The following is a 13,690-nucleotide window of genomic DNA, read 5'->3' as shown; positions in this document are numbered from 1 at the left end:
TCCTGAGATACTCTGCCGCGCATTTTCGCTCTCAGGCCAGATGGGAAACTTGCAACATCTGGGATTTGATGGCAACGAAGTGACTAACGGTTGAGAGCCTTGTGCTGGAGCGTCACACCGCATCCCATCCTGGCGTCGTGGAAATTGTAAGAATGAATGCTCCCGACTAAAGATATGACCAATGCAGAGCACCAAGAATACAGATATTTCAAATCCCATCCACTGGAATAAGAATCAGAACTGCTTATGTGGAAAATTGAAGGAAAAACACTACAGCAGAAAGTAGATGAGAAACGGCATGGCAAGTGGCGTGGCTAATTCATTTAGAGATTGCTGGCAGCTCACAGAACAATGCCGGCAGAATTCTCCATTGTAGCATTCAGTTATACGCACGGAAAAAGGGGAAAAAAAAATGTGAAAAATAATAAAATATAAATAGAAAAAGGCTGCAACCAGGCTGCTAAGGAGACAAATTCCCAAACGCCCAAAGACTCACAGGGTTAGATCTGGTTGCAATCTCTCACTGACTGTTTGAGATCTGGAGGTTTTACCTAGTCAGGTGTGATAAGCAGTAGATAGACAGAAACCCGGGATTCTCGAGGGAGTCCCTTGAATACCCACAAAGGCTCAGTAACTGGTGTCATTGGGATGTGCCCTATTCACCGTAGCCCGTCTCCCTTTCACTAACACACACTGAAATGGAGCAGGCTGTATGGGGGTGCAAGAGGGGTACCTCCACACACCTCTCCCTTGGGTAATTATTTTTACATTATTACATGTGCTCAGATCCCAGCCGCCCACGCAAGCTGACAGGCAAATTTATCACTCCAGAGGGCTTCAGGGTTGCCCGTAGCCAGCAGCGGAAGATAAATGACAAAATAAAAGCACTCTCTGCTTAAATTGTTTCTGTTAATTCCGTTGAAGAGATTTATGAGTCCATCTATCGATGCATGAATGGAGATGTGGTGGAAATGTATATTTGTGCGCCAGTTTGCGCGGTGCGCACACAACAGGTATTGGTTATCTATCAATATATCAGTCATTTATCAGCGCTGGGATCAAAAGCAGCTCGCCGCCGAGGAAAGGTTGCACAAAGCCAAGGACGAGGGGAATGAAATAATAATGATGGAAAGGTTTTTATTTCCTTGCTGGGGATGCTGCCGCACGTAAATACATACACGGTTAAAAGATTGCGTTTCTGATGGGAACTCACCTTCCATTGCTCATCAGGCCGCCATCAACTCTCTGGAATGTCACTAAATTCAGAAAAAGAAGAAGAAGAATGAAGACAGATATTGAGTTTTTTTTTCTTAGGACAACACAAAGCAAACAAGAAAGGTTTGTTTCCATAATTAAGATAAGATACACTGTCTTTTCAGTGTATGTTGTGCCCTTGTGCCCTCAACAGCTATTCATCTTATTCTCTTTATCCTGCAGGGTTAGATAGTTGATAGAGTCACTGAGGGGTGCAGATGTCCCTCCGCATCCAAAATCTTTCAGGATTATTATTTTTTTATATAAAGAGCAATGATGAGGACTGCATATTGCTTTGCTTTGCATAAGTAGAGACATCATGTCTTCCTCAAGGACAAGATGCCTGATGAGAGGGAAAACTCATTTCATCCTTCTTATTTTGCCGCTGAGTTATTATCAGATTTGTGATTAAATCTCGGCCAAAAAATGATTAGAAAAGGCAGAGGGCTCATTAATCACGTTGAGTTTTCTATCTGCGAGCGCGGCGGCTGAGTTACAGATCCTTTGGCGAGCAGGGGCTACCCAGAAGAAGCCGTGTATGTGGCCCGTTCCATTACAGTGATCTATAGATAACAAGGGCCGGTCTTTGTCAGGGGCCAGTAAAACTCCACGGCCGCCAGAGAGAGAGAGCGACGGCCGCGAAAGGATCCGTTTCATCTCTGTTGCGATGACAAAGCAGCGGGGCGAGTTCTAAGCAAGTGAGAACTTCAATGGATCACAGGAAACACAGAGGAGCAGCAAGAGTTTTGGAAATCACCACATACCAGCAAGGAGGGAAAAAAAAGAAGAAGAAGAAGGGGTAAATAAGAGAGCTGGTTGACTAAAGAGAGAGGGATGGAAAGCAGTTAGTAATTTGGCTCATTTGTTCCACAGATGGAGATTAAAGAGAGAAGGAGTCTGAACATTCTTCCTCTCTTTTCTGGTTCATTCAAGTCCGTTCAGCAACAAGCCTAGACACGGGTAAGAGAGGGGGCTTTTCTGCCAGGTGACGTAGTAACAGATGACAGCGAGAGGAAACTCCCGCAGTGGATTAGAGAAGTCGCTAACAGTATCACAAACACTACCTAAGCTCTCTTAATCCAATCTACTCTCTCATAACCACAGTATTTTAAACACAATTAAAATTGTGTCTAGCATGATTTTTTTTTTTTTTACTATTTTTTATTTTACAATATTAGGGTTTAAACAACCGAATCCCAGCAGGGAGAATTCAAATATTTAGCTGCACCCACATAAAATACAGCTTTGAAAGCTCAAAAACAGGCATGGCATTCTTTATTCAGTCGTAGCCAAAGCCATTTCTCTTTGTTCCACCAGCACCAAACTTGCATTAGAGAATACTCTGTTGTTTGAGTGAGGACTGACAGGAGGAGAAGGAGGAGGAGGAGGAGGCGAGGGGAGGCTGTGCAGCGGGAAGGCCTCTGAAGTCCATATCTGTGCTCAGGCACATTTCTGGGCTGCTGTGTGAACACTTTCATGTTAGCCAGAGTGACATGGCGGCAGGGCTGTGCTTCTCGCCTCCGTCTCCGAGATAAACACTTTCCCCAATATGAATACAGATTAATCCCCTTTAATAAGCATCGGTGGGGGCGGGTGGGAGTGGCATAATCAGCATATAAAAATTCCATCAAATCTCATTCTCGCTGGCAGAGTGCCTCAGCAGAGTTGTGATTTAGCTTTACAGCTTTGGGAGACTGAGACGGGATACTCTCGATTCATCAACTAATTGTCGATACAGAGAAGAGCGGCGGTGTGAGCCTCTTCAGCCACACTCTGACTTCAGTTTAAAATATCACCTCGCTCTAACTCTTTAATCTAGGTGGTATTTGACCTAGTTTTGTGAAATCACCTGCCATTTCTATGGCTTCTCTGAGGTGTGCTTCCAATTTAAAAACAGACAACATATTAATGTCATCCTTGAGCTATTTTTACAGATGCAGTGGGCCAATGTAAACCTGTGTCAGGCAGCATCCAAAAGTTTCCCAGCAGAACATTGTATTGTCAAAAGATTATTATTCACTTCTCCTGTTAGTGGTTTTAATGTTGTGGCTGATCGGTATACAGCACCGTTTTCATGTTTTCTGTTTAAAACGGATTCTCTGCAGCCAGCCACAGTCAGGCCGACGAATGATTTGCACAACGCCTTTTGCAAAGAGCAAAGATAATGACGCATAACACAAACTTCTGACAAGGTAGCCAAGTATGTGAAACAGCAGCAGCAGCAGCAGCAGCAGCGGAGGAATCATCACAAGGAAAGAGCAAAATAGTAAACAGAAGGGAAAAGGATAAAAAAAAAAAATGAGATACACCATCCAGCTGTATAACTGACACGAAAGGAAAAGAGATGTATAAATTACAACACAATCCGAGTCTTGAAAAGGAAACAAAGAAGAATGTGATTATTTGAGGAGGAGGGAAAAAGACGATCTTATCCTGAGCTACGAAAATGCCGGAGACACACAAACACATGACAGATGAAACTACTAACTTCAAAAACAGACGCACACAAAAATACAACACAATATGTAGCCCGTATAGGCCGGGCAGGGAAAAGAGTTTGCATGGCCCGGGTCATGGCTTATAACAATTTGAAATTCACCTGAATTGTCTGGGTTTATTATTATAAGCTTTCAATTTGCATTAGCCATGACCGTCAGTCTAACAAGAAGCACGTGTACTAGAAGCGGGCAGGAGATGGATCTGCGCTGAGGTTGGGTGAGGAGACGGGACAAATGAACAGTACCTGCAGGGGTGAAGGTGAAGGACTGAACTGCAAAACAAGAAGACAGAGAAGTTGTGCGTTAAAAGCCTGAAGAGGTAAGCGGGTGCTTTAGGGGTATCTGCACACGAGGGACGGGGTCGAGGGATGAGCGGTGCAGAGGATTGCACCGACACCCAGTGTGCAGAGCGACAGCCAGGAAAGCAGCCACAGCTTATAGACGCTACAGAGGTGTAGAGACGGTGGCGCAAACCAAATAAAACACACAAACGTAAATGTAAGAAACAGAAATGAAGAGTAAATTAATGAAATTAAAGGAACTTCCACTGCACATGCTCATAAATAATACAAAAATCACCAATGCTTCCCTTGAATTTCTGCCTGTTAATAAGGACCACATTGCACACAATAAGGTGTCGCTGCATTATTTTTTCAGCATGTTCTGCTCTCTAATTAAATCTCGCACCCTCGGCTGTGTGCGCGGACTTGGCGGTTGCTAACACTGGCCGTGGGTCATTCGGTGAGATGTCAGGGTCAGTGTGTGGGAGGAGAGCTGGACAAACTCCAGCTTCGGTGACCAGGAGAATCCAGTCTGCCCACTCAGCTCCATCGCCCGAGGCTACAACCCAACATCGTGGGTGGATTTGTCAAAAACTGTAGCCCCCTGGAAATTATTTAGGCTGACATTGGTCCCCCGCTGTGCTTTAACACAGTAGCCGACGCAACCTCATTGTTAGCAGCTTCTAGAATACGCTCTTCAAGAACGGTTAAGCTGAAGGATCACAGTGTAGCAGTAAAAAGAGATTTGAAAGAGGAAAAAATGTATTATTTGTGTAGAGTGTCCCGTTGTTTGTTAAGGCACACGAGCGAAATGTGAGTGTACATTTTAAGGCTACGGTCTAACCTGCATAGTTGCTGAGTCCCTTTCTCTTCTTTCTTCTCCAGTAGAGCCAGATGCTGAAGCCCATGAGGATGACCCAGCAGGCCCCTCCGATGCCGGCAATAAAAGCAGGCTGTTTCACCACATCAGTGATCTGCTCCGTGATGCTGTTGTTTCGGTTCCCGTGTATAATCACATCCCGGAACTCCTTACCTGGGGGCACAAGCACGAACAGGCAGCGTTAATGCGATGCTGGGTGCACAGTTACAGGAGAAAAAAACAGGAAATTCTTCAAGGTCGCCGACATCACACAAACGAGGATCTTGGATATATTCAGCTTTCTCTAAAACTATAGATGCATGAAGGCGGGGTTAAGGCTAGATTAAACTCAAAGAAAGTGGATCTGATGAATTTCAGCTGGGATACTGACCTACAAAACAGGACACAGATCTGAAGGATGTGCAGGGAAATATAATGTGCAGACTGAAAAAAGACAAAGCCTTAAAGCTTATAACAAACCCCCAGGTGAGCAGGTTGTTTTCTTAGCTCAGCTCCTAATTCACTCTACTGCCGGTAAAACACACCATGTAAAATGAGAGGAGAGGACCCTGGTCGGTATCGATCTCCAATCACAGCTCACACTGACTGAGTCTGCTACTTGACAGTCTGTCCTGCAGCCCCGGCATAACTCAAAGCATAAAGTACAGCGTGCGCTGCTAGTGTTCCCACGCATTGACAGGAACTTGAAAAGATAAAAACACGTGCATGTAAAGTTTCACTCTTTATCTTTATTTCCCGGCGTAACCACATCTCCACACTCCCATTTGCACGTCCACAGACAAGCAAACACATATTATTACTGCAAGCTCGGGGCCCTGCTCTCAGAGATGGATTATGTGAGTGACACTGGGGAAATAAGAACATGCTGCAGGCCAAGCCATCAGTTATGGGTCAAATCAGGCACAATCTGCCTCGGCTGCACATAAATCATATGCAGTCAGGCCACATATCAAAACGGCGGTGTTTTGGTAATTCCTTGTCTTTCACGGAAACACTCACGACATTTGTGTTTTTGCTGACATCATCCACTAACACGAAAGTAAAGTATTATTCTTGGTGAAAACCCGGACAAAAGAACAAGTCGCTGAACATCGCTTTCCATCAATAAGTCTTACCGATGATGATAGACTGAGGTTCGCTCTTGACTCCAACCCCTGCACTCGTGCTGGCCGCCACTTCCACGTGGTACACCACTCCCACCTGCAGCCCACCCACCACCACTGAGCGTATGGCTGCATCCACCGTCTTGTTGACGTGGAAACGCGTCTCATTCCCGAGACACCAGATCTGAAGCGGAGAGGGAGAAAAACAGAGTTGCGATTGATCCTTATTTGACTCTGTGTGCGTTAAACGAGGATGTTCCGTGCAGAGCTGCTGGGACAAACCTTGTACTCTTGGATGATGCCGTTCTGGTGGTCCGGTGGAGGGGGGTCCCAGGAGATGCTAATAGAAGTGCTATTCTGGCTTCCCACAGTCAGGACTGTTACCTGCTGAGGAGGCGCACTGGGAGCTGAAAGAAGGAGATGCAAAATATCCAGGTTAACAATCGGTGACAAGAATTCAGAATTTAAACAGTATTTAATCATCAAGAGTCCTGGGAAAACTAGGAGCATATAAATATGCACTCAAAGGAGGACACACAAATATACAGACTCCTATACACATGGTTTTCAGGGATCACATTATGTGCGACTGAAAACTTTCAATAGATAGGGATTTACATGAAGACCTGTACAGATCTGACAAAGCTATAACGTGTCTTTAGCATTTCACTATGATTTAATATATCATCCTCTGCTCCAGCCCGGTGGATTTGAACAGAAAATACTGGTATTGATTTGCGGAATGATGGCTTGGCAGAGTCAGGCAACTGCTCTCAGTCACGCTAAGACTCCAGCATTGACCAAACCGTAGAGGCACGTGGGTCATCGAGCTTAAAGGATGAAGCCCAGATGAGAAGGAAATATGAGGGGAAAAAAAATAAATTCAGAAGAAGGAAACAAGGTCTCAGAAAACATATCGACTCGTTCCATCGATCAGCCAGATGAAACTAAAGCCAGTAGGTAAGGATCAGGGGGACGCTTCAGAGTATGGCACATCCAAGTAAATCGGCTCTATCCACAGACGGAGAGGGACTGGATGGAAATAAGACAAGTCCGAGCTTTCATAAACCTCTGTTGTTATTCTGATGGCAACAATCTTCTGACCCCACAAGGGGCAAGAGGAAAAATAAATAACAGTTGGCCCAACTGGAAATAACGTTTTAAAAATAATGTTTTCTCATTTCCGCAGCGGCTGGCAGGGGAGCGGCACCACAACAGAATACTGACAGGTCAATTACTCCTGGGCTGCCTCTCCCTCACCTCACCTCCATCCAAAATGGCACGTGTCACCCTGTAAATCTGTGCTCATCCCTCAGCGCAATTGGCTGCCCCGGCCCCCAGAGAGCCAGAAGGCCCTGGCATGGTAGAAGACGAATGGGTCCAATGATGAACCCAACACCTTGGCCAGATTAGAAACAATCTACCAAGGGAGCATCTGATCAAGCATCGTGCTCAGAGCTCTTCCAATGCGGCATTACATTCAGGTGACGGAGTGCCGGACTAGCGCGTGGCAGCCATCAGAGACAATGTCGTTCAAAGTTAATGTTATGAATGATTTAGCAGCTTATTATCATGCATATTTGTGCTAAACAATACACATTTTTCATTAGAGGCCTCGGAGGCTGTGCTAATAGAGCCATTAGCAGAGTGATGTATGGCAGGCAGGAATGTGACCCCCCTGTCTTGCATGCACACGTCGTGCTGTGCTGAATGATGAAGGAATGCAAACACATCATACAAAATCAGAGTCAGTAGCGAATCTGAAGGAGTGGGAGGTGTGGGAGGAAAGCTGTGAACCCTCTCCAGAGATCAGAGATGATTAGTTTACAAATGAACATTTATGTAAATAAACGTTACTGATTCCTCTTCCTGCTAAATAAGCATTGCTTTGCATAAAAAATGATCCTCTTTAGTGAGTTCTCGACAATCACTCAGTGAGAATCGGATGGCACCTAGAGTTCATTTATCAGCCGTGATATTGTTGTCCAGATGGAGAGTGAGGGAATGTGTGAAAAGGGAGGAGGGATTCCACAAAGATAGACGCCGCGTTGGAGGAGTGAGCCGACTGTAACCTTGCATCTGCCTGGACCTGCACAGGGGACTGTCTAACTGCGTTAGTTAATGGACAACCTTAAGTTTTAATCACCTCCTGAACTAGATCTCTCTATCTATCTAGCCACTATGCTCAGTAGTCCCAGGATCTCTGAGGAGCCTAGGGCCCTGTGCTTGGCAGTCCAGCCATGACCAGGCACAGCAGCAGGTTTATGGCAGAAATAGAAAGCGATAGAGACTCTGAGGTACTGGGATGCAGGCAGGGAAAACGCAGGGAGCGTTATCAGCATTGGTAATAGCTGGGACGTGGAGGTTCAGGAGGCCTTAGGGAGAGGTTGTGGGTTGGCGTGTATGTGTATGCTACTTGCAATGTGATGGCAGTTTCACTGCAGACACTGGCTGGCCACAGGAGATACAGTCCCTCTGAGAAATGGGAAATAAATGGGCCTGTCAGCCTGACAGGATGTGAACTGTCTCCCATACATGCAGGCCTGAATATGCTGTGGAAAGATAGGCTTTGTCTCCGGCACACAGTGTCAGTATTTGTTTTCGCGCGGCGTTGTTGGCATGTTTTTACTTCACATCATAATTTATGTTATTAGACATAAAGTTTGAAGCAAGGCTGGAGCAGCACTGTCGGATGCTCACTTCTGGCACAGGTCAAAATAGCAAATGTGAGCCTGTGTGCGATATTGGGCGACTCTACTCAGTGGCCTTGTCAGAGCCTGTATGAATCAAACTCTTGGTGACAGATAATCTGCACAGCAGGAGTTGTGCCCGGTGTCCAATCACAGCTCAGGTCTGTGGGCGCCGGATGATAGATTAGAAGAAGGTTGGCACTAACATCACCAATCATAAACAACAACAACAAAAAAACAGAGCAGGAAGGTCAGACAGACAAGCACAAACACGCACAGCGTACTCCTCCATTAGCACATAGACTTTCCGTTTTTAGTATGAGCGGGAAGGGCAGCAGCCCCTATGACATCATAGCAACAACCAACATAAAAGCAGCATATGGGATCATCTGTCACCCGTCATCCCACATCTGAGTGGATGCACCACAGTCTGACTTTGGTATTTGATTTCATCCTCTTCATACCTTCTTCAGTGGTCCGTGCCGTCCTGGATTCACTGTCCATGCCCTGGAACTCATTGAAGTAAGGTCGAACCTTGATCTCATAAACAATTCCCTTCTTGAGTGCAGAGAGCATGACACTCCGCTCAGACGGGACCTTGACATCCTGGGTCTGCCATGGTCCCGGTGAAGGCAGTCCTGACGTCTGCCTGTACAGAACTCTGTAACCCTGGATGAACTGGGACTGACGATCCACCTGAGAAAGCGAACGAAGATAGGATTATTACCGATCTGTGCGGAGGAGACTGGTGGGCGACATCAAGAACAGGTACTAGATAACGCACACGGAGGTTTTTCTGTAATTTTCTTTTTCCTCACAGGATCGCATGTACAACACTTTAGAGACCATTTCCTGTTTAATGGTGCTTTTATCACCAGCCATGCCACACTTAGCTCGATTAACACCCTGACATTACCCCATGCTCTCATACAGCTCTTAGCCCAGAGTGTTCCCTCTTCCATTAAAAAGACTTTCCATAATGCCACCTTAAAGGACATATGCATGTCTCATACGTATTTTAAGCGCTAAACAGTGACACCATAAAGCAGATCCTATCACATCTGGGATGGGCTGAGACTATTAGAATGTCGTGCAGCACCCAGTGCACACACTCTGGGGACACGAGGAGAATACACAACAGAAGCGATGACAGCAGATATGTCCCATTGAAAAGACAGAGAGAGACGGTGTTTGTGATAGCACCCTGAAATCCACAAAGGGCCCTTCCTTTAAAACTTTGGCCCATTTAGCGAGACAGAAAAGCTAAATTTATGCATAGAGGGAGCAGGCGCATAACTCACCGTAATGGCTTGTTAACAGTAGAAGAAGTGAGCGGGGCTTTCGAGTGGGATATTAAGCAGCTGTTTTTCGCCAGTGTAGCCCGAGTAAATCAGCAAAATGGATTCCCTGCTTGGTGCGTGGCTTTTATTAATGGAATGATTTGGGAATATAAAAGCTTTCTGAGAGTGGCCCCTCTATTTACTGAAAGGGGCCCCTGATTGATTACGCCGCCATGTTTTTGTGTTGACTGTACATTAGGATCATAAAGCAATGCTTTAGCATTAAATTAGCGACCGAGTCTTGGGGTGAGACTTTCTACAGGGGTCGATAAACATGTCACCGGGAAGTCTGCTAATGTGGTTCGTTTGGAAATGCATAACGCCACCTTATGGCACTAAGTGAAGTAAATACCTGCGTGTGAGTGATTTATCAGTGCATAATTAAAACAAACTGGCGCATATTCTTTATGAACACCTCAGCCTCAAAGAATCCAGCAATTTATTTGACAGAGTCCAATAAAACTTATTGTATCCAGGTTTGTAGCTGTATGCATTTACATTTTTCACATTTAATGAAACTGTCTAACTTTGAAACAGATAATAGAGGCAGATAGTTGTGAGGCAAACCCCTAAATATGTGCATGGCTGAAGAGCAGGTGTGTGTTTGCATGTAGTAAAAGAAGATTAATGCATCCTCTCACAGCTACAGGAAAACTCATATTCACAACCACAATACACATTAATTTCAATCTAAGTTTATCTGAGGAGCCTCTGTTCAAACCAGGCAGCAGCTGAAGACATATGGAAGATTGATGACCGACCAGATGTCTCTGACATCTCTTCTGATGTTCACCGTGGTTAAAGAAACCATTTTCCAGCTATTTGATGTTCAGTTACTTTTAAGTCACCAATTACAATATTTCAAAGCTGCAGTCTCTGAGGAACAACTTGACAAAAATTTCCTGACATAAAACAAATGGTAGCCTCGAGGAGCACCTCTCTGGCTTCAAAGAGGGCTCTTTAGTATCAACTATCTTCACTTTATGACTCGCTTTGGAAAATCATGTAAAAAAAAAAATGGAACACAGAGAGATAAGACAACAACGCACAAACTGCATGATTTTCTTGCAAGTTCTTGCAGCGTAAAGTGCTGAACAAATGACTCGGTTTCCAGCATAATGTCAGTTAAATATAGTTGTATTCAGAATGCCAAGTGACAAGCTGTACTTACCGTCCATGTGACCTGAATGGTTGTGGGACTCAGGACAACTGGGTTGTGCAACCGAACAATGACCTCTCCGAGCTCCTTCTGTACGTGCCTGTGGTCGACACCCTGAGCTGGAGGGCTTATATCTACGAGAAGGCGAGGAAGCGAAATGAGAAAAAAAAAAGAGAGAATGAGGTCCCCACATTGAAGTGACAAAAGGTTAATAAAAAGGTTTCTCAGTCCCTTCCATTTAGTTTCACAGAGTTCACTCACAATAAACCATGATTCATCAGAAGTGGAATGACAAAAGAGACACTCAATAGAGCAGCTAGATTTAAGAAAGAGGTGCACACTTGGTGATCTCGACTTCATTTGAAAGGAGCAACTACAGCACTGAAATAACGTTGTTCTATTTTGCATTGAACTGTGTTTTTCAAAGTTCATTAGATGTGTCAATCTTCTGCACGTCGTTGGAGCCCTGACTGAACAACCACACCGACTCTGACCTGAAATAAATGCGTGACCCTTTAGAGGTATTGCACAGAAGATGAATGGACACAGTGACACTATTTTCCAGCTCATTTCCCGCACGCATGTGTTTCCAGTTAAAAGCAATAAAAAAAACTCTCATAAAGATACTGTGGGGTTGAAGCGAACCACAGTTTGACTTATTTACTGAAGGGGAAAAAGACTCACGAGAGGAAATGATATTTAGAAAAAGCTTCACTTAGATAACCCAATAGTCATGAATCACAGGCCACACTAATAGGCCAAACACAGTTAAAAAGGAGTGGAAGAATCTATTTGTCATCAATGCATGCCACTGTTAATTAACACATGTATACATCATCTCTACTGCAATCCAAATTTATTCTTTTTTTTTTCAAGAGGAAGTTGTTTTTGTTTTTGTTATTAGATTTATCATATGGTTGCAGTCAGAAGACTAGTTTGGTTCGTTCAGTACGGTAATCGAATGTTCTTCGAGTTTGCAGACGCTCATTTTCTCTTATTATGATGATTAGCATAGTAAGGGCAGGGCTTTCCAAAAGTAGACAGGCTTTTTTTTCATACAGTTGCTTAAGTGTGGCCTCGATGACCTGAGCTGAGATGACGAATTTAACCTTTACAAAGTTTCTGCAGTGGTTATCACAGTTCAAAACAGAGCATGTGACATGACGCTATCACTACAAAAATATATATTTTTACACACACACATATGTTTATCTAAATATTTTAATGAAAAATTATTATAATAACGTATATTTACAAGGCCGTGTTGAACATAGAGCACATATCTATTATATGTGCTCTATGTTCAGGGGGTTAAGATTAAGCAGGGGGTCCCTACTTAATCTTAATCTCTCCATCAGTTTTGGGGTCCTTGGCCTGAAAAGACCCCTGGTATAGATGTTGCCCTTATATTAATGCCATTAACGCCAGGTACCTTGAGTCCTGACAGGATCAGACATGGGGCTTGGATCACTCAGGCCCTGGTTGTTGACTGCCCGCACCATGAACAGGTAGATGGTGTTTGGACGGAGACCTTTGACGGTAAACTGGGTGGTTTTGACGTGGTCTGCCACTGTCTGCCAACTGTTGCTCACTGATTGACTGTAACACAAGAGGACGGGACGGTTAACAAGGGATGGTGTACAAGCTTGACATGACACACCAAGGCTTCAATCCAGTGAAAGACGGATACCAAACAAACCTGAATGCTTCAATGACGAAGGAGGAGACGGGGGACGCTCCAACCATCCCAGGCTGCCAGGACAAGGACACGCTGTTCTTGGTGACATCGGTGACTTGAGGTTTAGACGGCGGGCCGGGAAGCTCATTCTCATCATGGGTCTTCACAACCAACACTCCACCTGCTTCTAAATGAACAAGGAGAAGATTACAGGAAAGCTGGCAAGTTTATTCATTTTTATTTTGTGTGTAATAATAATAATAATAATATCATCCATGTGACGTACCTTTGACTTCCAAGAAAGCACTCCATGATGTTTCACCACTGGAGCTGGTAGCCACACATGTATAGATCCCAGAGTCTGAAAGCTGAAATACAGTAGAATACATGTGTAAGAAACAAACATTTAGTGATTGGCTGACTCTACCCTTCCTGCCGCTGTGACTCTGAGAAATGATGTGGAAGGGGGGGGCTTCACAGGCTGGCCTTGTGCTGGACAGACTGTGTCATTTGTGAGTGCCTCAAACCGCTGACGCTAATTTCCTAATGAATTCCATTTTCTACTCACCACCCTTCCATCACTTTTCCTCACCCCCCCCTCCTTATTTCCCCACCGTCCTGCCGACCACAACAAAGCCAGGCTAATTAATTTAGGGTGGGCTGCTAGAACCCCCTGGACCGATGACAGCTGGCTTGTCTCTCCATCCCTCTTAGGAACTTTGGTTGTTTGTTGGGTTTTTTTTTTTTTGTGTGTGTCTGTGCCTTTCCTTCCATTTATTAAATAACATGTCAGTGGTCGGCAGCTTT

At 44.6% G+C, this 13,690-nt stretch overlaps 1 protein-coding gene across 16 annotated transcripts in view; it reads right to left on the bottom strand.

Moving 5' to 3' along the window:
* robo2 (roundabout, axon guidance receptor, homolog 2 (Drosophila)) overlaps positions 1-13,690 on the bottom strand; it is a 252,930-nt gene that overhangs the window by 22,684 nt on the left and 216,556 nt on the right. For 7 of the 16 annotated variants that reach the window (XM_047593318.1, XM_047593324.1, XM_047593327.1 and 4 more), the window contains 10 exons: positions 13,170-13,251; positions 12,905-13,070; positions 12,638-12,804; positions 11,218-11,339; positions 9,171-9,402; positions 6,299-6,423; positions 6,029-6,200; positions 4,878-5,066; positions 3,998-4,024; positions 1,214-1,256 (listed from right to left, as the gene is read on the bottom strand). In XM_047593318.1, coding sequence (XP_047449274.1) covers positions 1,214-1,256; positions 3,998-4,024; positions 4,878-5,066; positions 6,029-6,200; positions 6,299-6,423; positions 9,171-9,402; positions 11,218-11,339; positions 12,638-12,804; positions 12,905-13,070; positions 13,170-13,251 — 1,325 coding nt within the window. The remainder of the gene's footprint in view (positions 1-1,213; positions 1,257-3,997; positions 4,025-4,877; positions 5,067-6,028; positions 6,201-6,298; positions 6,424-9,170; positions 9,403-11,217; positions 11,340-12,637; positions 12,805-12,904; positions 13,071-13,169; positions 13,252-13,690) is intronic. The other 9 variants (XM_047593322.1, XM_047593334.1, XM_047593323.1 and 6 more) reach the window with 3 other exon arrangements.

This window comes from Mugil cephalus, chromosome 9 (genome assembly GCF_022458985.1).
Source record: "Mugil cephalus isolate CIBA_MC_2020 chromosome 9, CIBA_Mcephalus_1.1, whole genome shotgun sequence".
In the NCBI taxonomy this organism is placed as follows: domain Eukaryota; kingdom Metazoa; phylum Chordata; class Actinopteri; order Mugiliformes; family Mugilidae; genus Mugil; species Mugil cephalus.
Note: the sequence above shows the minus strand (reverse complement) of the source record. Positions and strands in the feature narration are given on the sequence as shown.